The sequence below is a fragment of the Callorhinus ursinus genome, unplaced genomic scaffold (assembly GCF_003265705.2).
Source record: "Callorhinus ursinus isolate GAN/ISIS: 27379988/994484 unplaced genomic scaffold, GSC_fseal_2.0 scaffold17, whole genome shotgun sequence".
NCBI classification, from domain to species: domain Eukaryota; kingdom Metazoa; phylum Chordata; class Mammalia; order Carnivora; family Otariidae; genus Callorhinus; species Callorhinus ursinus.
Genome location: NW_027397079.1, coordinates 38,603,845 through 38,624,222, shown reverse-complemented (window position 1 = coordinate 38,624,222; position 20,378 = coordinate 38,603,845). Strand labels below are relative to the sequence as shown.

Genomic DNA, 20,378 nt, shown 5'->3' with positions numbered 1-20,378 from the left:
TCAAAGTGTGGTCTCTGGGCCAGCAGCCTCAGCCTCACCTAGAAATGCAGAATTTGGGGCCTCCCTAGAACTTCCAAGTCAGAGTCTACATTTGAGCGAGATTGCGCGTGCTTTGTGTACACATTGTGGTTTGAGAAGCACTCTTCCAGCTGATAGAACCTCAGCTCTGGGGTCTGAAGGCCGGCGTGGATTTCCTGTTGTTCATTTACTCGGTGACATGAGATATGGCACTTAACCTTGCCGAGAGTTGACTTCTTTAGCCACAAAATGAGATAATAATAAAAATGCCTACCTGACTTGCTGTACAAGGGACCATGTAGGTGCAAGGGGTTTCTAACAGTGATGACCAAATCAGACTTCATCTGTCTGCAGCAGGACGAGGGGCGCACTCTGGCTTGTAAACCCATGTACTGCTTCCTTCACGGAAAAGGTCTTCCTACCAGAGAGAGAGAGAGAGAGAGAGAGGAGCCCCTGAATAAACAGTATATGGTGTCATAGTCGATTTACTTTTGGCCAGGCTCCTTCATCTTGTCATGGCCTCAAACATCTTGTAAACCAGTGCACTGCAAAACCGTACGCAGGTTTATTACTTTTATATCTTTATTTTGGAAAACACCTTCACATATATTATCATATTTTATCCATCCAACAGCTGCAAGAAAAGAACACGCTGGATGTCATTATCCGCTTTAAATGCCTTTTAAAAATAAGGATGTCTAGAGGTCACTGACTCTCCAGTCACCTGGCTAGTTAGTGTGGAAGGAGGACCTACTCCACATCCCCAGTTCCTTGCCAGGGACACCTGTCCCCTTACACCAGCAGTCCCAGCCCGCAAGCCCAGGGGGATCCCGGGCCGTTGCACGGGGAAAGAAGAGGGTTAGGATCCTTTTTCTTCATGAACTATCAGGGGTGGGGCGGGGGGGTGGGGGGAGAGTGGTTCTTGCAGACAGGAGCCTTTCATTTACTTCCCCAGCCTGCCAGTTCTTCCGTGAGCTGCCTGCTTGGATCCTAGCTTTTGTGGTGGCAGAGCACGCCCTGCAGAGCAGTCTGTCAGAGCTTGAATACAGAAAATAGGGGGTGAGGAGCGGCACAGGACGTTTACCGGCTGGGATGGGGGAGGCGCGTTGTGTTGGATCCTTCCAAATCAAAGGGATTTGGTTGGTTTGTTTGTTGACTTTAATTGCTCTCCTTGGAGACTCCAGCTCTGCTCAGTGGGTGTCCAGCAGGCCAAGAAGCAGGCCTCACCCTCCCTCTGAGGATTTAACATTTAAGGCCTGTGCTCATTCCTGTCCACTCAGCATTCTCTTAACCAGCCTCCCGATGCTTCTTCTGTTTCAGAATGGCTACACCCCTTTGCACATTGCTGCCAAGCAGAACCAGATGGAGGTGGCCCGCAGTCTGCTGCAGTACGGGGGGTCAGCGAATGCCGAGTCGGTGCAAGGTGTGACCCCCCTTCACCTGGCTGCCCAAGAGGGTCACGCAGAGATGGTGGCTCTGTTACTTTCGAAACAAGCCAATGGCAACCTGGGGAACAAGGTAAACACGGCTTCCCAGATTTGCCCTGCCGGTTCGGTAACGCTTTTGTAGTAGCTAACCAGTTATTCTCTTTGAATATTGAGCACCTACTGAGTGCAGTTTTATAAATGAATAAACAGGGTCAGAAAGGTTGCTCATTCCCCAGGTTGCATGTCCCTGAGCCTACCTGATGCCAGAGGCTTTTCAAAATAGATTGATTTAAGGGTCTGCAAAAAAGATCAATATTAAAATCCATAGTACACTTTTCCAAATATAGGCTAGTGTCTACCTTCAGGAATGTAGTAAGTAATTTGGTACTAAATATTCTTTTTCTGTGGGAGAATATTTTAAATGCCCACCCATACACTAAACTAGCAGTTCCCAACCCAGGGACTATTGGTGGAGGAGTACAAGTACTTCCAAGACTGTACACAGCATTTTGGAAGGACGGGCACATGAGCATTTTTCTAGGCGAGGTCTTCATAGTTTTTCTCACCTTCTCAGAGGAATGCATGACTCCAGAAAGACTAAGAATCACTTATTTTTTTAAATAGTAGTTTTATTCAAATATAATTTACATACAATAAAATTCATCCTTTTGAACTGTCCTATTCAGTGATTTTTAGTATATTTCAGAATCGGGCCACCATCACCACTATCTAATTCCAGAACATTTTCATCACCCCACAAAGAAGCCTCATACCTGTTGGCAGCCACTCCCCATGTCCCCCAAATCTCTCAGTCCTCACCAACCACTAATCTACTACCTCTTTGAATTGGCCTATTCTGGACATTTCATATCATGGAACCAATACAAGGAGCCACTTCTTTAGATGAAGAGGGAATGGTTTCAGAAAGGCAGGCGTTTTAAGGGTAAGCAGATCTGTTAAAACCCTGTAGATCCATTGGTTCTTTTTGCACAGGTTTGGACAGGTGACCCCCAGGAGAGAACTGTTAGGGGCAGGACCGTTATATTGGATTGGATGCTTCGTTTCTTGCTTGTGCCATGCCATTTCACACAGGCTCTGTGAGGACCCATGAGGGTGATGGTGATTCTCTGTACTGGAGACATCCTCACTCATCCATGCACCACCTCAGGGAGCGAATTACCGTGTTATCCCAAGAATCAGGCAAGGCACCCAGAGCCTTGTGACTGAGGTAGGACTGTTCCACCCCACCCGCCCGCCTGCTCAGGCCTCGGCTGGGGAGGGTTACTGCTCATGGGCCTCTGGTCAGCAGGCAGGAAGGTGCAGAAGGCTGAGGGGGGCCTTCCACCCTGGAGAGGGGACAGGCCCTGCCCCCTGACTCCAACTGCAGAGGAATCATAGCTCTGTTTGCCCCATAGTTAGGGGAGCGTACTGAGTAAGGTACCGGGGAGAGAAGACTTTTCCGACATTTTGGTGTGAGTGTGCACAAACCAGGCCATATCTCTGGTGCATCCTTATCCTCCTGAGAAAGGTGTGGTGAGAATCCCAAGAATATGGCATTTTCAGTGCCAGCAGGTTCATCCATCCTTTGGCAGCGCGCGATGGGTTGTGAGGTGCTAGTCATGTGCCACGTTTAAATGGCACATTGTGCTTTCCAGTGTGTTTTCTCAAGTGAACCTTACTTTGCCCTCAAGATAGGTCAGTGATAACCTCTTTTCTAGATAAGGAAAGTAGGATCTGAGGCTTATCTTAAATCAGGGAAGTAGGGAATGTTATAAATGGAAAGTTCCATAAAGTTTATCTAGTTCAGAGGTTAGCAAACTAGGGCCCGTGGGCCAAAACCGGCCCACCACTTGTTGGTATAAATAAAATTTTATCGGAACATAGCCGTGCCTGTGTGTTTCCGTGTTGGCCATATAGCCGCTTTCTCACTATAACTGACAGAGTTGGGTAGTTGTGACAGAGACATAAGCCTAAACTATTGACCATCTGGGCCTTAGCAGAAAATGTTGCTGATCTCTAATTTAGCTAAACCACCTCATTTTTTAGATAAGGATATAGAGGCTCAGAGCTGGAAGAGCTTCGTCCCAGGTCCCACAGCTGTTTGGTGGCTGCACAGCCAGGTTGGGCTCCTAGCCTCAGTGCTCTTTCACGGTGGCCCAGGGTTCTTTACTGGACACAAGGTGATGAACTTCTTTTTGTTTCCAGAGCGGACTCACCCCCCTCCATCTGGTAGCACAAGAAGGCCACGTTCCAGTGGCAGACGTGCTCATCAAACACGGTGTCACGGTGGACGCCACCACCCGGGTAAGGCAGGCAGCTCGTGCTTGCGTCTCCCTTCAGAATCGGGCCACCATCACCACTATCTAATTCCAGAACATTGCCTTGGCCTCCCTTCTCCCCTGTGCGCACCCTCGTCCTGCCCGGCGCCAGACTCCCTCCCGTTTCAGAGGCGGCTTGTTCGCAGAGCTTTGAAACCCCAAGGGCTCAGCAGCCCATTCTTCTCTGCCACTTCCTAGGGGCGGCAGTGGAGTTTGAAGACACCGGTCCTAATGATCTTGCTTTCCGGTGGGGAACTTCGGAAAGTTTGCTAGACCTTTGAACCTCTGTAGTGAGAAACTAAGAGGAACATTTAATCATGATTCTATGACCTAGTCTATGTGAGCAGTGTGTCAAAATGTCAGGCTTTCGTGGATTCGCTTGAAAATTCAGGCCTTTTATTCCAGCAATTAGTTAAATCCAGTTCAACTTTCTGTGAACCGCTTCTGTGTGCAAGGAGCTCTGTGGGGGTAGTTGAGGATAACAGAGTGCACAGCACACAGTGGGGGACCTGCCTGGAGGACTTGCAGTCCAGTGTGGAGGGGTCAGGAGGAGGCTGGGGGAGACTGACGATCAACCGTGTGATATTGAAGTCTCTTTGAGAAAAATCTAGCAACTGTTTGATCCCCAACTGTCTGCAGCTTCACCAGGAATCTGCTTAAAACCCAGCAATGTTCTGGATCTTTGAGGTTTTTTGGGCCCACTTAGGTCTTTTGGGGTCCTGCATGAGAGACCCTATAGTGTGAGTTAGAATTGGGGGTCCCAGAGCCATACTATTCCTTGAGGTCCAGCCTGCAGTGTCTGTTTCAAGATAGTTTCTGGGATCTGGCACCAGCTCCTCAGGGACACTTAGGACCAAAGGGCTCAGGGAACCTTGGCTTGTCGGCTTGTAGGGAAGCACCCAACCATTCAGCAGAACGGATTTCTCGAAAATGAACTCCTTTGCAGCCTAAGCTCTAAGTAGTCAGTAATACCCCAAACCTGGTTGTTTCAAGCAATGACCAGTTCCTATACATTCCGTTCCATTACAACTCAGTAACCTGGACAGCCTTTGTGGGGTTTTTGGACAGTGGGATTTCACCTTTCTAGTGGAAATAAGTATGCCCTTGCCCAGGTTGGCAGCAACCTCCATGTGACAACGAGTCCCCATCGGAGCCCCCTTCCCAGCAGACGGCGCGATGGAGGCTCTTTCCCTCTGGACTGATCTCCCCCGGCTTCTGTTAGCCTGTGGCTCCCCAGCTTTGCCTGCTGTCTCCTCACACCTCCTCTTCTTTGTCTCTCCCTCTGTGTGCTGCCTCGGAATGTGGGCCCCACTTTTTCTCTCTACACTCATTCTCGTCTGCAGGACCTGCACCTCGCATAGGTGTCTCCTTCATGGGGCTCAGTGTCCGTTTTCCAGTTGCCTACTTGGCATCTCCACCCGGCGCTCGCAGGCATCTCAAACCTCACTTGTCTGAAACCAAGCCCTGTTCCTCCCCAAGCCAGTGGACCCCACCCCTTGTGGCAGCTGCTAGCCTTCCAGCGGGCTTCCCGGCCATCCTCCCTTTTGAACAGCCATTCTAAGGATTGCAGCAATGCCCAGCCACAGTGGCTCTGGGGATGCCCGGCAGCCCCCCCTGCTCACTCATTCTCACCTCTTGCTTCTCAGATGGGTTATACTCCACTCCACGTGGCCAGTCATTATGGAAATATCAAGGTGGTGAAGTTTCTGCTACAGCACCAAGCAGACGTCAATGCCAAGACGAAGGTATGGGAACACTGGAGAGCTGACCTCTATGCTTCCTAAGTGCCAAATTAGGGTGCAGTCAGAGTTACTCTGGTGTGCCTGGGGCTCTGCCACAATGTTAAGCTTTGACCCTGGAGGAGGAACTGAGGAAAATGCATTTTTTGTGGGTTGCGCATAGAAGACAGGCTCTGTAATATGTAGGCAGTTCTTTCTCTCATAGCTAGTTAATCCTGCCAAAATGTCACCTCGCTTTACAGCAAGGATACAGTCCCTTGCACCAGGCGGCCCAACAAGGACATACAGACATCGTGACACTGCTTCTCAAAAATGGTGCTTCCCCAAACGAGGTCAGCTCGGTAAGTACCCACCAGTTTCCTCATTTCGGAAAACCGCTCTCACGGGCAGCCCTGTGAGACCCCTATTAACCACAGAGGCTCAGCCTGTCCTTACTGCCCGTCTGGGGCCTAGGCAGTCTGCAGTGAACTGTAGGTTCTGGTGAACTGTAGATTATCCTTTATTTTATTTTATTTTATTTTATTTATTTATTTGAGAGAGAGAGTGAATGGAAGAGCAGGGGGAGGGGCAGAGGGAGAGGGAGAAGCAGACTTGATCTGAGGACCCCAAGATCATGACCTGAGCCTAAGGCAAACGCTTAACCAACTGAGCCACCCAGGTGCCCCTGTAGGATATCCTTTTAAGTCCATTTACCCTCCCCCTTTTACCTTTATTTAAATATTACCTTTGAAACTCTTTCTATACTATGTGAAGTTGCTGTCAGTAGAGTACAAGTGCACACAACCAAACGTCTCAGGTGGTTCCTGCTGTTTCAGGGCTTCAGGGTTGTCTTTGACATCGGGATCCTGGTTGAGTTGGGCTTCCTCATCCGACACCCTGAAGGCTTTACTAGATCTCCTCCTGGCCGCATCCAGCTCTGAAAGCATATGGACGTTTGACTGTAGATGTGGTTGCTAAATTTATAACTGTGGTCGGAGCTAAATCTGCACGGGGTCCAGGGCACATCCTGGGACTGGAGAACTCAAAAGAAAAATAAAGCCTCAACATCAATTTACTTCCACGTAGCTCTGTCTCTTCAAATAGGAGTAGAAGATACGCCCCTCCCCTGTTTCTGGTGATTGTGATTTCTGATTGGCCTACATAGTTCATTGAAGTGTGTATGGATTATTTTAACTATTTTAACGCTCAGTAACTGACACCCAAAGAACCGGTGTTGGGAGCAGTGAGCAGCGTTGCTCATCACTTTCCTATTCCAGAATTGCATATGGTGCTTTCCGGACCCTTTCCTTCTGGTCGGTTTGGTTCCCTCTTGACAGTTCTTGGCATGTCCCGGCAGGATTTCCCCTGTTCTCATTTCAAAACTCCCGCGCTCAGTGCTCCAGATTTAAAGGATCACTGCCCTCCTCTCTTCCTACCCGGTCTTTGCAAGCATTGTTGCTAACACCCGTCTGGGCTCATGCATGTGCAGGGGCCTTGCTCTGGGCTCCGAGGTGCAACGTGTCCATCTAGACCCTTCCAAACAATTAGAACGTGAGCTTGGTCTGTGTAAAAGGGGCAATGCTTTACCCCCAGAGTCCATTCCTTGTCTGATCTCATCCGCTCTCTGCCGTTTCTCCCAGAATGGAACCACACCGCTGGCAATAGCCAAGCGCTTGGGCTACATTTCGGTCACAGACGTGCTCAAGGTGGTCACGGATGAACCCAGTTTTGTGGTATGTCCGCCTCTCCACTGCATCCACCACCCCCGACACACATAGCCTGACAGGGCGCCCCTGTGGGTTATTCAGGGAAAAGAGGAGCGCCTTCTGGGGACGGGGTAGGAAGCACCACGCCAAGGCGGGGCTGGGGCCCGCGGGGAGAGTGTTCTCCATCGCACGGAGTTGTGCTGCCACCTAGTGGCGAGAAGGCTTGGGCTGTGAGCAGAGCTAAGGGGGGTCAAACAGCAAGATGGGGTGGGGGCAGACAAGGCGATAGGAAGCTGGCGCTGCCTGTTTGCCCCCTTGCCAGACTTGAGCTTTCAGGCCGAGGGCAAAGACAAACCTCCTTTCCCACTTCCTTCCTCCACAGTCATAACCAGGTAACTGCTGGATCAGTGAAAGGGCCCACTGTTCTAGTTGGGTTGAATTCTCTGCTTTTTCTCAATTTAGTTAACCAGTGACAAGCACCGGCTGAGTTTCCCTGAGACGGTAGATGAGATCCTGGATGTCTCTGAAGATGAAGGTAAAGTCTGGGATTAACAAAAAGCGGGGGCAAGTCAGGATGAAGGGAGCACAGGGGACGGTGAGCCCTCCCTCGCTGGGGGCTTCCGGCTACCTGCCATGCTGCACAGCCTCAGTCTGCAGGTCTGTACCAAAGCCAGAAAGACCCGCTTTTTAACGATGTTGTGTGTTATCAAAAACACTCCTTTAGTGTAATTTTAGGAGAAGGAAAAATCGACATCTCAGAGATTAAAATACAAAATTCCGTGAAGTTTCATAAATATATGTGTTTACATATGTAATACATGGAGTATGACTCTACTCAGATCAACTGTCAGACTGTAAAAAACTGCGATAAAGTTTTGCCTGAGGTTTTCCTTGTGCTTTGAACAAATAAGAAGTTATTCATTTAAATTCTGTAAGAATCTTTTCTTAGCAAGCTACACTTCTGACCCCATCGTGGGTCAGTAAGTCTTGGAGTGTATCCATTATTATGAAACGACTAGAGTTTCAGCTTCTCTGACCCACAGAGTGCTTTAGTATTTTTTCCTGCCCCACATAAGCCCATCTCTTCACGGAAGTCTGAGGGGACCCGTTGTGATGTAAAATGGTGGGGTTGGTCTGGATTCTCCCTCCAGCCCCTGGTGGTATAACCGTGTTGGCGAGATGATTCAAGCTCCCTTTGTGTCCCCTTTAATGATATGCCTCTTGCTTTAACTGACTTCAATCCTGTCCTTTCTTAAACTTGGCTCTTCTTTGCTTTCCAGGAACCGCTCATATAACTATCATGGGTATGAAACACTTTCTGTTCCCTGTGGCCCTTTCTCACGAGTGCATCCCACCCTAAGCAATCCCAGCTCTCACTAATCCATTCCTGCTTTCTACCCTCCTCCGATGGCTAACAGTTCGGAGCCAGGAGCTTGACTCTAACAGGAGATGTGCGCCCGTAAGATCCATGCCCAGGCGGGTGGCTCCCGCCTCTCCATTTTCGTGTCTGTGCCCATGCCACCGTGTTCGTGATCATAACTGCATGAGCCGTTCTTCCATTCTGTCAGCTTCAGATCACAGAGCCAGGCCACTCACCACCAAGTGACAGGAAAGGACACTGCAAGGTCGAGGGCTCCCACTCCAGTCCAAGCAAGGAGAGAGACACAAAGAGGCAGTCTGGCTTGCAGACTTAGTTTGAACCTTTTGGGAAGGGACTTAGGAAATCATGAGGTTTCGGCTGCTGTCATTGCCAAAAAGCCTAGAGCCCTTCAGAATGAATGGGTTCAGTCCCGCTGTAGTTGACCCTTCTGCAGTGTGCCCTGTGGCAAAGGACAGAAACAACTCTTTCCTTGGTGTCTGCATACCTTGCGGGGGCTATTGTGAGGTACGACTTGTCCGGCCGAGACAGTCCCTTCTGGGCTGTATTTTTTGTCTTCCACAAAGCCTGGCGTAGACTGAGCTGTGAGGAGCTGGCTGCCCTGCTCTGGGCACCAGGGCTGGAGGAACAGGACTGGCCGAAGACGCTGTTAGTGGTCCCCTTGGAGCAGCAGGGACCTTGCTCCACTCCTCGGGAGCCAGCACTGAGAGGAGCGGGAGAGCACTTTTTTAAAAAGAAAGAGGAAATCTCCACTGTGTCCCTCACATCAGCTTGTGTGGTTTCAGGGGAAGAACTCGACTCCAAGGCTGAGAGGCAGGATTCCAGGGATATAGACGAAGAGAAGGAGCTGCTGGATTTCGTGCCGAAGCTGGACCAAGTGTAAGGAGCGGGCATACCGTGGACGTGCAGGTCCAGCTCTGGGACACAGAGGAGAGGGAGGCCCGAGCAGAAGGCCAGGCGCCACGTGTGCCACTAACGGGGATGGGATGCTGGGTGGTCAGACTGTGGCATCCTTAGGATCAGCAAGCTCTGTGCCTTGACCTCCAGATGGGGACACAGAGGCCCCCCCTTATGGCATGCTGTCCGGCAGTGTGTGCCCCTTCGTCTTCCGTGACCTGCTCCCAACTCTCTGCCTCCCTCTCTCGGTCTCCTATTCACAGCCCTTCCCTCTCCTGCACCCCCAGTTTCCCACCAGAAAGGTCCCCTGAGGAAGGTTCACATTCACAATGGTGACCAAGCTAAGCTCACACGCTGACCATGTCCCTCTGTCATCATGGCACCTTAGGGAGACCCACGGAGGGTTTGTGTCTGCCTGGAACACATCCCTCCCTCACCCCGCAGGGAGTTATTCCCATGTGGGTCCCTCGGCACACAGGGAGGTTTGGCAAATAAGTCTAAAAGCGACAACTCTGTAGAAACACCAAGTCCTCAGTGTTTTCTGAAAAAATAGACGTGTGCCGGCTCAGTCCCACAGCTTCTACTAAACAGGGCAGTGGACCAGTGGGAAGTGAAACCCCAGAATAGTTAATCAGTTAGTATTTATTGGATAAAATATAAATCCCAAAACTCAACATCATTAGTACTTACTGCACATCAGCTAGAAAGAAATACGAGACTTGATCGTTCATAAAGAACTGACCGATTTATTTGGTGGGACCACAACACACACCCCCAGAGAATGAGGTGTTAAGGCCAGAGTGAGGATCCCACCAGTAAGGGCTGTGAGACTGAGAAGGAGTTGATAAGTGTGAGGGGAGGCTTCATGCAGGAGGCAGCCCCTTCAGCTGGCTTGTGAAGGGCAGCTGGGCTCCGGGGAGAGGCTCTGAGGCGAGGGGAAGAGGCTGGTCCGTGCGCGAGGCTGGGAAGTACTGCCTGTGTGATGGGCGCTTTGGGGTGCAGCAACGGGGGCAGGTGGGAGAGGTTATCACGGGGGTACAGAGCTGTTTTGTTAGGCCTCCCGTGGTAGATGGGGGCCACTTAGAAGGATCATCCCTTTGATTTCCCAATGTTCTGGGCATATAGGGTGGAATCTCCAGCCATCCCGAGGATCCCTTGTGTCACACCTGAGACAGTGGTGATCAGATCGGAAGAGCCGGAACAGGTAAGAAGCACCTTTTCTTTTTTTTCCCGTCGGCAGAGAGCGGGTACCCTGGGACGGTGATGGTTTTGAGATGACCTGCAGGACAATAGCAACTACGAATTCTAAAGCCTGTGGCGCTTACCAAACTCTTAGATCCTTGCTTCCACGTGTCCCTTGCCGACCCCCATGCTGCCCGAGTTCTTACCCCAGATATGAATGATAGGAGCCTCCGAGGACCCAAGAGTGTGCAAAACACGCTCGTCCAGACACAAGAGAGGCTCCGAAATTCTGGCTCCAAAGCCCGTGCTGTCCCAGCCACAGCCACCACCACCCCACCCTGGGCACAGGCTCGGTGCCCCCGCAGCGGGTCACGGTGCTGGGGAGGCAGCTGAGGCCGAGCTGCACACACAGGAACGGACCTCCTCTCTTTCACATCCGTTATAAAGGGGGACAGTTTCTGCCTCCCCTTCCTCAAGGGATTATTGGGAGCTGAAAAGACCAATGCAGACAGGAAGGGGCGTCAGAGAGTGCTCCCAGGGGGACTGTTAGTCATCATAGTTCCCAACTTGCGGCTTCCCTGGATGCCACCTGAATTTGTCCCAAAAAACAGTAGGGTGGTTTCAAACAATTTAATTCCCCTTGATTGTATGCTATTTGGTACCTTTTTTTTTTTTCCCCACGGCGAGGGGGTTTTCTAGGATAAAAAGCAGTGTGACGTTTGGAGATTGGAGATTATTGCCCTGAGGCCTGGTAACCAAGCCGGGCATGGCCCATCTCCAGCCATGGCCGGTCTTGGCCTTCGCCACCCCGGGACTCCGGGTGTGACGGCAGCAGCCATAGCCCCGCACAGAGGTGGCGTGCAGGGACAAGGCAGCTAGGAAGCTGTCCCATCAGCCATTCCATGCTAGGGTATGTCACAGTGCTGTGATGCTGTTGTCACTCACATGGAGGCATTTGGGAGATAGGGTCAACTATGGCCCTGGCACAGCTCTGGCATATTCCCCAGATGCCGCCAAAGACTAGAAAGTCACCGAGTCAGCCTATGTCCTGTTGTTCTGTGACCAACCCATTCTCTTCAGCTTCTTGCTAAATCATGAACTCAAGCCAGCGGGTATTCCTGGATTCCTACTCCGTGCCCTGTTCCGGGCTCGACGTAGAACTGTGAGACCCAAGCCTGCCCCTTAGGAGCAGATGGGCCAACTGGGAAGGGTGGGCTCAGATATCTGAAGCTACTTAACCCAGAATGCAGGAAGAATCCCTGTCCTGGTGCTCGATCGTGCCTCGTGAAGCCTTCTGGATTAGAGTCACGGGAAAGCTTCGTGTAGGAGGCAAGGTGTGAGGGTGGGTGGACCGGACCAGCAACAGAGAGGGGCAAGGGCATCAGGCCCCTGGGAGTGAGAGCAGAGTTGGGAATAAACCCAGAAAGGGCCGAGGGCCAGACGCAGACCCTGCTGGCTTTCCTGAGTCCTTGTGATATGCAAGGCCCCATGTGTGGCAACCCCATGTCTCTGCCACCACAGTGTCACTGAGGGGCAGGGACCATCCCATTTGCAGATGAGGCCACAGGAAGCCCCCCAAGGGTAGGGTCTGCTCTGGTCACCTCCTATATCTCAGATGCCTGCAAGATAAGTCACTTGCCCGAGCTAAGTAGCTAGTAGGTGATGGTGCATGGCTCCAGTGGTGAGTCTTCGAAAACCAAGCTCCCTAGAACAGGGTTTTCACACTGGGATGTGGCTGGAGGAAAGAGCGGGTGGGTCTGCCGTTTGTGCAGTAGATGTGGGACCTAAAAGGAGCCAAGGAAAAGCCATGGTGGTAGGAAGAAGTCTGTGCTTCCTTTTCGACTCCAGGAAAGCCTTGTCCCAAAAGGGTCAGTGGTGAGTGTGTGGGAATACTTCCTCTGGGTCACTTGCTTTCTGGCAAGGAGATGCTCCCAAGCCTCCCCAGCCCAGAACACCACCAGCTGGGCGGGACTAGCTCCCGTGGTCCAGGAAGTGATGGGGCCATTGGCCTTTCTCTCCTCCTCAGGCATCTAAGGAGTATGACGAAGACTCACTCATCCCCAGCAGCCCGGCCACAGAGACCTCAGACAACATCAGCCCTGTGGCCAGCCCTGTCCACACAGGGTGAGTGACCCCTGTGACGGGGCCTCGTGGCTTCTGGGCCCTCGCTCTCCCTGTCTCAGAGAGAGTGCACAGAAGCCCGACATGGGTCTGCCTGTGCCGTAGGTTTCTGGTGAGCTTCATGGTGGATGCCCGAGGAGGCTCCATGAGGGGCAGTCGTCACAATGGCCTGCGGGTGGTGATCCCGCCCCGGACGTGCGCCGCACCTACTCGCATCACCTGCCGCCTGGTCAAGCCCCAGAAGCTGAGCACGCCGCCCCCGCTGGCTGAGGAGGAGGGCCTGGCCAGCAGGATCATTGCGCTGGGACCCACGGGGGCCCAGTTCTTAAGGTGAGAGGTCACTCGAGCTGGACATGCATGTGCGCGGCACGTGTCCCTAACCTGTCCCCACCCCACTGGTCGGTCGCAACCGCCCCAGCAGCAACCACCCAGAGCCAGGCCGGCCGCAGGGCAGAGGGAGAGGCGAGCCCCGGAGCCCCAAGCCATCTCAGTTCTCTGCTGTCCTGACCGAGGAGCAGAACCAGGAGCTCGGACTCCCCTTCTCCCAGATACACCATAGCCCAGGGGGAGCTTACTCCTCTCAAACCTGGTAGGACACTAGGGAAGGGTACTGAGAAGACAGGGCTACTTTGGGCCCCCCAAGGGTTTAATTCTTTAAGCTCTAAAATGGTATATCTAGAAGACAGCCCTGCAGCATTGCCCCCAAGGACAAGATTAATGGGCTTCAGAGACCTATTCCTTTCCCTTTCCAAAGCGAAGTGTGGGGTTCTACTTGAGCTCTGTTATGCACCAGGCACCAGGGATGGTAATGCTGGGGCAGGTCTTGCCCGGGAGGCCCTGCCCGCCCATCTTTGTGCACTGCCGTCCCTGCCACCGAGTTTCCACCCACCATAGCCTGCAGAGTGCTTTCGTGTTGACTTTCCCTTTTTGATGGAGTCACTGAAGCCTCCCTCTGAGGGGAGTGTCATCGGCACTGGTGGAGAGAGAAGGCGGCTGAGGCTAGGGGAGGTCTGATGCCCCGTCCGGGGGTTCTGGGCCTCAGGTCCGAGGGCTAGGTTAATGTGCGAGCCTCCGCTGTGGCCGTGGCAGGAGGGCCCCCTGTGAAATGGGGTGGAATCCTGTGCTCGCTGTTCCTCGGGGGCCTGGCAGTGAGTGAGGGGCCCTCGGAACATCTCGGGAACCCAAGGCGGGTCTGCTCCCCTGTCCGCCCTGCCCCGGGGGGGCCTCGCCATGGCTGCAGGATCCCTTCTTCCTCCAGGCGGGGACGCACTGTCCCCCTTCCCCTGTGCTTTCCTCCCAGGGCCCAGCCCCCTCTCGGCAGGCACGCACGCCCACACCCAGGCCCCTTGCCCCCCATCTGCTCTGTCCCCTCAGCCCCGTGATCGTGGAGATCCCCCACTTTGCCTCCCATGGCCGTGGGGACCGCGAGCTTGTGGTGCTGCGCAGTGAAAACGGCTCCGTGTGGAAGGAACATAGGAACCGCCATGGAGAGAGCTACCTGGATCTGGACCAGATCCTCAATGGGATGGACGAAGGTAACAGCCCCAAGGCACCCTCCTTCCGGAAGGTGGGATTTGAGCTTGCCCGTTTGGGGCGGGTTGTTGGGGCCGCCTGGAGTTTGGGAGGGTGGGAGGGACTGGGGATGGCCCCAACAGGTCCAGTTCTGGAGCATCTAAGGGGGTGCCCGGGGAGGGCACCAGGGATGCAGAGGTCCTGGGGACTCAGTGGTTGAGCCTGAGCCCAGCGTGACAGGGGGCGGCGCCGTGCTGTGTGATTCCAGAGCTGGGGAGTCTGGAGGAGCTGGAGAAGAAGAGGGTCTGCCGCATCATCACCACCGACTTCCCCTTGTACTTCGTGATCATGTCACGGCTCTGCCAGGACTATGACACCATTGGCCCTGAAGGGGGCTTCCTGAAGAGCAAGCTGGTCCCACTGGTGCAGGCAACGTTCCCGGAAAACGCTGTTACCAAGAGAGTGAAGCTGGCTCTGCAGGTGACACAGCCCTCCTCCTCACCCCCCACTCAGCAACTCAGAGCTCACGGAGGCTGGGAGGAATTCAGGGCCCCCGGGAGGATGACCCTCTTCCCCAGGACATCCCCCCACTTTTGTCTAATGCCTTAAAATTCCAGTTAGAGGTGTGACCGTAAAGCTCAAAAGAAAGTCGGGTGGGTAGGAAAAGACAGGTGCTCCTTGTTACGCTGCAGAAAGCCCCTGATCGTGCATTCAGCTGCAAGGGGATTCTTCTGGAGAGCTAACTAATGTGGAGCAAGGACCGTGTCATCCCGGGAATGAGGAGCAGGAGGGAAAGGGGGAGAAGAGGGCTCCAGAAAGACAGCTGAGCAGTGACGTCAACCCCAACACAGGCCTTGTGCTCATCAAAACAGATCTGCGTGGTCCAATGGTGGAGGGCCCCCGATGTCCCCCCGGGGAGACTTTGCCCTCTGCATAAACAGCCTGCTCTCCCTCTGGGGGTGTGCTTCCCCTCGTGAACAAGCCCCTCTGCTCCTCGAGGCTGAGGGTCCACCTTTGATGCCTCGCAGGCCCAGCCCGTACCAGATGAGCTGGTCACCAAACTGCTGGGCAACCAGGCCACGTTCAGCCCCATTGTCACCGTGGAGCCACGGCGCCGGAAGTTCTACCGCCCCATCGGGCTTCGGATCCCGCTCCCTCCTTCCTGGACGGACAACCCAAGGGACAGCGGCGAGGGGGACACCACCAGCCTTCGCCTGCTCTGCAGTGTCACTGGTGAGAGGTGCCCCTTTTGCCTCTGTGCCATCTTCCGGGCGGCAGCGGCTCCCTGTGGCCACATTCAGGGGAAACGGGAGAAGGTGAAGCCAGCCATCAGCTTGCTTTGGCTTCCCTAGGGGATGGAGGGAGGGGCGATCCGTCTGGGTAGAGCCCCCTCCGTGGTCTAGCCCTCTGGCCCCTAGAAGAAGGGGTCACCAGGAGGAGGAGAGTATGAGAACAAAGGTGCGCTCAGGGCCACACAGGTGTCCCCGGCTCTGCCCTTCCATGCTCTGCCCTTACATTTCGCCAAGCTCTGTCTACCCTCTGAACGCTGTCCCCCAGCTCGTCTCTGCTCCTGTTGCAGGAGGAACAGACCAAGCCCAGTGGGAAGATATAACGGGGACAACCAAGCTCGTGTATGCCAACGAGTGCGCTGCCTTCACCACCAACGTCTCTGCCAGGTGGGCTGCAGCCCCTGCACCGAGGGGGGTCAGCGCGGCCCCCACTCATGCCCCATCCTCCCGCCTCGACCCGCCCATCCCGGGCTGAACCTGAGGGAGGGCCCTCCTCTGCCCCTTTGCACACAGAGGCCCCGCGCCGACCAGCGGGGCCATCAGAGCGGCCACCCCTGTGGCGCACGGGCTCCTTCTGTGGGCACAGAGATGAAGCTCTCCACCGGGCATGCCGGAACATGCTTCTGATCAGCCCCCTCTTTCTAGGTTCTGGCTGTCCGACTGTCCTCGGACTGCCGAAGCTGTGAACTTCGCCTCCCTGCTGTACAAGGAGCTCACCGCCGTGCCCTACATGGCCAAGTTTGTCATTTTTGCCAAGATGAATGACCCCCGCGAAGGGCGTCTGCGCTGTTATTGCATGACAGATGACAAAGTGGACAAGACCCTGGAGCAGCATGAGAACTTCATCGAGGTGGCTCGGAGCAGGGACATAGAGGTACCGTGCCTGGCTGTGCCAAGCTAGCATAATCTCCCCTGAGTCTCATCAGCGGGCGTGCTCTTATGATCCCCATCTGCAGACTGGGGCACCGGGCCCCAGAGAGGTGAAGTCACCCTCCAAGGTCACGCACCCGAGGAAAAGGTAGAGAAAGGATTTGTCTGAGCAGTCTGAGCCCCGAGCACACGAGCTTACCTGCTCTGCCAGGGTTCTGGTAGCACCCCGATGAGGCAGGGAGGACAGCTGGACAAATGATGTGAGGAGAAAGGACCAGGGACTAGATCGGAACTTAGTCCTGACCCCAGGAGACTCGTCGTGTCAAGACGTGCAAGGAGCCAGGACCCTTCCAAACGTCTGCCCTCAGAGTCTGTTCTGAGCCTTCCCAGGGGGCTGAGGGCACAGGGCTGGCACTCTGGAGCCCTACCTCTAGTCCCAATTCGGGAACTAACTAGATGAAACATTTCTTCTCTTTGGGCCTCAATTTCTTCAACTGTCAAATGGGTTTGATGATAATTTCATCAAACCCATGAAGTTCAATGGCTTCGAACCGTGCATATGCGCAGTAAGGATTCCTATATCCATGGGTGAGATTCCAATATAACGTGGTCCTTGTAGCACTTCCCATAAACTAAACCTTCCTGGACAGGTGTAAAAAGAGACCCAGCTCTCCTGGGGAAGCCCTATGATGACCCTTCAGTGGAGTTCTAGAGTACTCAGATGGCAATCCTGATCAACCACCCAGAGATATACAAAGATGCTTGCCTATTATAAAATCCTTTGAAGTGAGAAGGCGTGCCTCACTCATTATAACCTCGGAAACAAAACCTTTTTCAAAACAAATGGTGGGGTTTCCCAGAGCACGGCCCCTGTGCCTCGTGTGGTAGATGGGGCATGAGCTGGTGAAAGAAAGACCAGAGCTGGAGGCAGGACGGGACTTGCAGGCATGTCTCCCCGACAAGCTGTATTTGCTTTTCTCCTCCTGCAGGTTCTGGAAGGAATGCCTCTTTTCGCAGAGCTCTTTGGGAACCTGGTACCCGTCAGAAAAGCTGCCCAGCAGCGGAGTTTCCAGTTCCAGTCATTTCGGGAGAACCGCCTGGCCATACCTGTGAAGGTGCCGATGAATCCTCCGGGTCGAGGGGGTTTGGGAGGCAGAAATCTCTAAGCCTCTGGAACAGCCCCCCGAGGCTTGCTTTTGTGTGCGTGAATGTAGGTGAGGGACAGCAGTCGAGAACCAGCAGGGTCCTTGTCATTTCTGCGCAAGGCCATGAAGTATGAGGACGCCCAGCACATTCTCTGCCACTTGAACATCACCATGCCCCCCTGCACCAAGGTGAGCTGCCCCCTGAGGAGGGCCCTTGCTGGGGGGGTGGGGGGGGGTCCCCGTACAGACTCAAGGTCAAGTGCTTCCAAAGGACTTCTTGTTGAAAAGCTGCCTTTGAGTTCCCTGAGGTCCAGGAAGGCTCTTGGTTGTCCTCGGGACAGTTGACTGGCCTGGGCAGGGAGAGCGCACCCCAGGCCTTCCTGCAAGCTAGGAGCAATGCCAGTATCAGACAGTGGTATGCGTGTCCTCACTGTGGGCCTTGAGCCCTCTAGGATGATCTTTCTCGAAGGTCAGAAGGAGCCTCACAGGCATCTACCGTGGCACCCCTTGTCTGAGGCCTCTGAGGCTTAGAACCAGGTGTCGAATTGCTCGAGGTTACTGGCCATTTACGAGGTTTTTTCAAGCCTCTTTTTCATGTACTTGCTTATCTTCCCCAGTGTGCCAGGCCCTCAGAGAAGGGAGCCCTGGTGTCTCAACCCCTGCAAACACCCAGATTTTTGAGCTCAGCAAAGGCGTCCTGACCAAATATGTTGATTTATCCGTCCCTGTAAGAGCCTCAGAGTCACCGCTGCACCAGGGACTTTGGAGGGCTTGTGCGTCTCCATGTTCCTGTTGTTCTTTTGCTGCTGTGCTGTGAGCCTTCCATGGCCAGCTAGGGAAAAAGCAGGGCTTTGGCCCTATGTCCGTGGCTTAGTTTCTCTTTTCTGTCCAGGGAGGGTGTGAACCAACTTCCCTTTCAAAAGAGGATTTCCTGCAGCCTTGAGCAAGCATCTGGGTGCTTCTCTGCAGAGCTGGGGTGCTAGGCCTCGGGCCAGTACCGAAAACGGGTCTTTTGAGTATAAAGGGACCCAGAAAGAAAGACTTGGTTTTTAGGTTCAAACCCCAGCTCTACCACTTACTGGCTGAGTGACTTTGGGCAAGTTATTTGACCCCTCTATGGCTCAGTACCCTCATCCATGAGATGGGAGTCGTACTAATACCTACCCAGAGGCCGTGGCGAGCATCAGACAGGGCCTGGCACCTGGTAAGGGCCACACGAGCTTGCCATTCTGGTTATTCTTAATAAAGTACGTGAATCTCATCACTCCCTCTTGCCCCGACCTCTTTGCACACGTCTGTTCTTCGTGTCGTGGCTCCAGAGAAGCAGGGCTACTTACCGTTTGCCAGGACGGGCATCACGCCCCACCCCACGGCCTGCGGGCTTGAAGCAGCTCCAAGAAGGGGGACGCCCCAGGCCCCAAGTCTCCTTTCTTTGTCTTCCCTCTGCAGGTGAGCGGTGCTGATGAGAGGAGAAGGACTCTGACGCCGTTGGCCCTGAGATACAGCATTCTCAGCGAATCCTCACTGGGTATAAACTCTTGGCGATGTGTGTCGCCACCTTTCCAGAAGGTTGTAGGTGACATCACTCCCCCTCACTCCTAGAGTAGCTTAGCCCGTTGTGAGCACAGCATGTGGAGGCTTTGGCCCCGGCCTGCACCCAGCCTGCACAGGCTTGGCCACCAGGTCAGCGGACGCTGAGGGCTGCCCATGCGCTGAGCCTCCATCTAAGGTCATTTACTCACACCTGCTGATGGCCTGTCCTGCCCAGAGGACTGACTGCAACCCAATGCTTCTCCCCAGGTTCCCTCAGTGGGACAGACCGAGCAGATATGAAGATGGCTATTATATCAGAACACCTTGGCCTCAGCTGGGCGGGTGAGTCGGCACTTTGCCAGTCTACACAAACCCCTACAGCTCCTTCCCCCTCAGGAGCAACCTCTTTTCACCATCCTTGGTGCATCTGATGTGTGATTGTCTTGGACCCAGCAATGCCTTTGGGCACCAGTGCAAAAAGTGAGCCCCCTCCCTCCTCCATTTTGGCCTGATTTTTCTTTATAAGAAAGAATTAACTTTTTTTAAAAAGATTTTATTTATTTATTTGAAAGAAAGAGAGAATGAACAGGAGGGAGAGGGAGAGAGAATCTGAGGCAGATTCCACACTGAGCGCTGAGCCCAACGCAGGGCTTGATCCCATGACCTGAGCTGAAACCAAGAATCAGACGCTCAACCAACTGAGCCATCCAGGCACCCCAGGAAGAATTAACTTCTGAAGTTACAAGAGACCTTAGAATTGATCTGGTTCACCTCAATTGACAGATGGGAAAACCGAGATCCAGTTAAATAGAGTGACTCTAGTTTTGTAGCTAGTTAGTGAGAGAACTCTGGAAAACCATCAAACAAATAAAAAACACAGAGACAAAAAACTACGTCTCCTGACCACCTGTCCACTGCTCCCTGTTCTCACATTGCCCTTCCTCAAAGGCTGGCTTTGTTGAGGGAAAGAAAAGAAGTCTCAAAATTCTTCACTTAGAATCTCTGGCTGTCACTGAGGTCTACCAGAAGTCACATCAACAGTGAGGGCAGATCTCATTTGAAGTGAGGCTGTGTGTGGGAAAAATATGGTGAAAGCTCAAAATATGGTGTTTTACTCAGTCACCGGCCCTATAACTTAATCCACCACCACCACCACCACCACCACTACCACCACCACCACCACCACCACCACCACCACCACCACCACCACCACGCCCCATCCCTGGTCCTTTTTTGTTAACTTTCATATGAAAGGACTTCCTTC

General features: G+C 53.4%; 1 protein-coding gene across 18 annotated transcripts in view; it reads left to right on the top strand.

Annotated features, from left to right (window-relative positions):
- Positions 1-20,378, top strand: part of ANK1 (ankyrin 1) — a 213,718-nt gene that overhangs the window by 159,179 nt on the left and 34,161 nt on the right. For 14 of the 18 annotated variants that reach the window (XM_073902550.1, XM_073902539.1, XM_073902540.1 and 11 more), the window contains 20 exons: positions 1,339-1,536; positions 3,651-3,749; positions 5,410-5,508; positions 5,745-5,843; positions 7,122-7,214; positions 7,650-7,722; positions 8,468-8,491; positions 9,351-9,444; positions 10,588-10,666; positions 12,671-12,768; positions 12,871-13,095; positions 14,140-14,300; positions 14,546-14,757; positions 15,306-15,510; positions 15,857-15,953; positions 16,212-16,440; positions 17,426-17,551; positions 17,651-17,770; positions 19,031-19,109; positions 19,382-19,456. In XM_073902550.1, coding sequence (XP_073758651.1) covers positions 1,339-1,536; positions 3,651-3,749; positions 5,410-5,508; positions 5,745-5,843; positions 7,122-7,214; positions 7,650-7,722; positions 8,468-8,491; positions 9,351-9,444; positions 10,588-10,666; positions 12,671-12,768; positions 12,871-13,095; positions 14,140-14,300; positions 14,546-14,757; positions 15,306-15,510; positions 15,857-15,953; positions 16,212-16,440; positions 17,426-17,551; positions 17,651-17,770; positions 19,031-19,109; positions 19,382-19,456 — 2,485 coding nt within the window. The remainder of the gene's footprint in view (positions 1-1,338; positions 1,537-3,650; positions 3,750-5,409; positions 5,509-5,744; positions 5,844-7,121; positions 7,215-7,649; positions 7,723-8,467; positions 8,492-9,350; positions 9,445-10,587; positions 10,667-12,670; positions 12,769-12,870; positions 13,096-14,139; positions 14,301-14,545; positions 14,758-15,305; positions 15,511-15,856; positions 15,954-16,211; positions 16,441-17,425; positions 17,552-17,650; positions 17,771-19,030; positions 19,110-19,381; positions 19,457-20,378) is intronic. The other 4 variants (XM_073902542.1, XM_073902545.1, XM_073902538.1 and 1 more) reach the window with 1 other exon arrangement.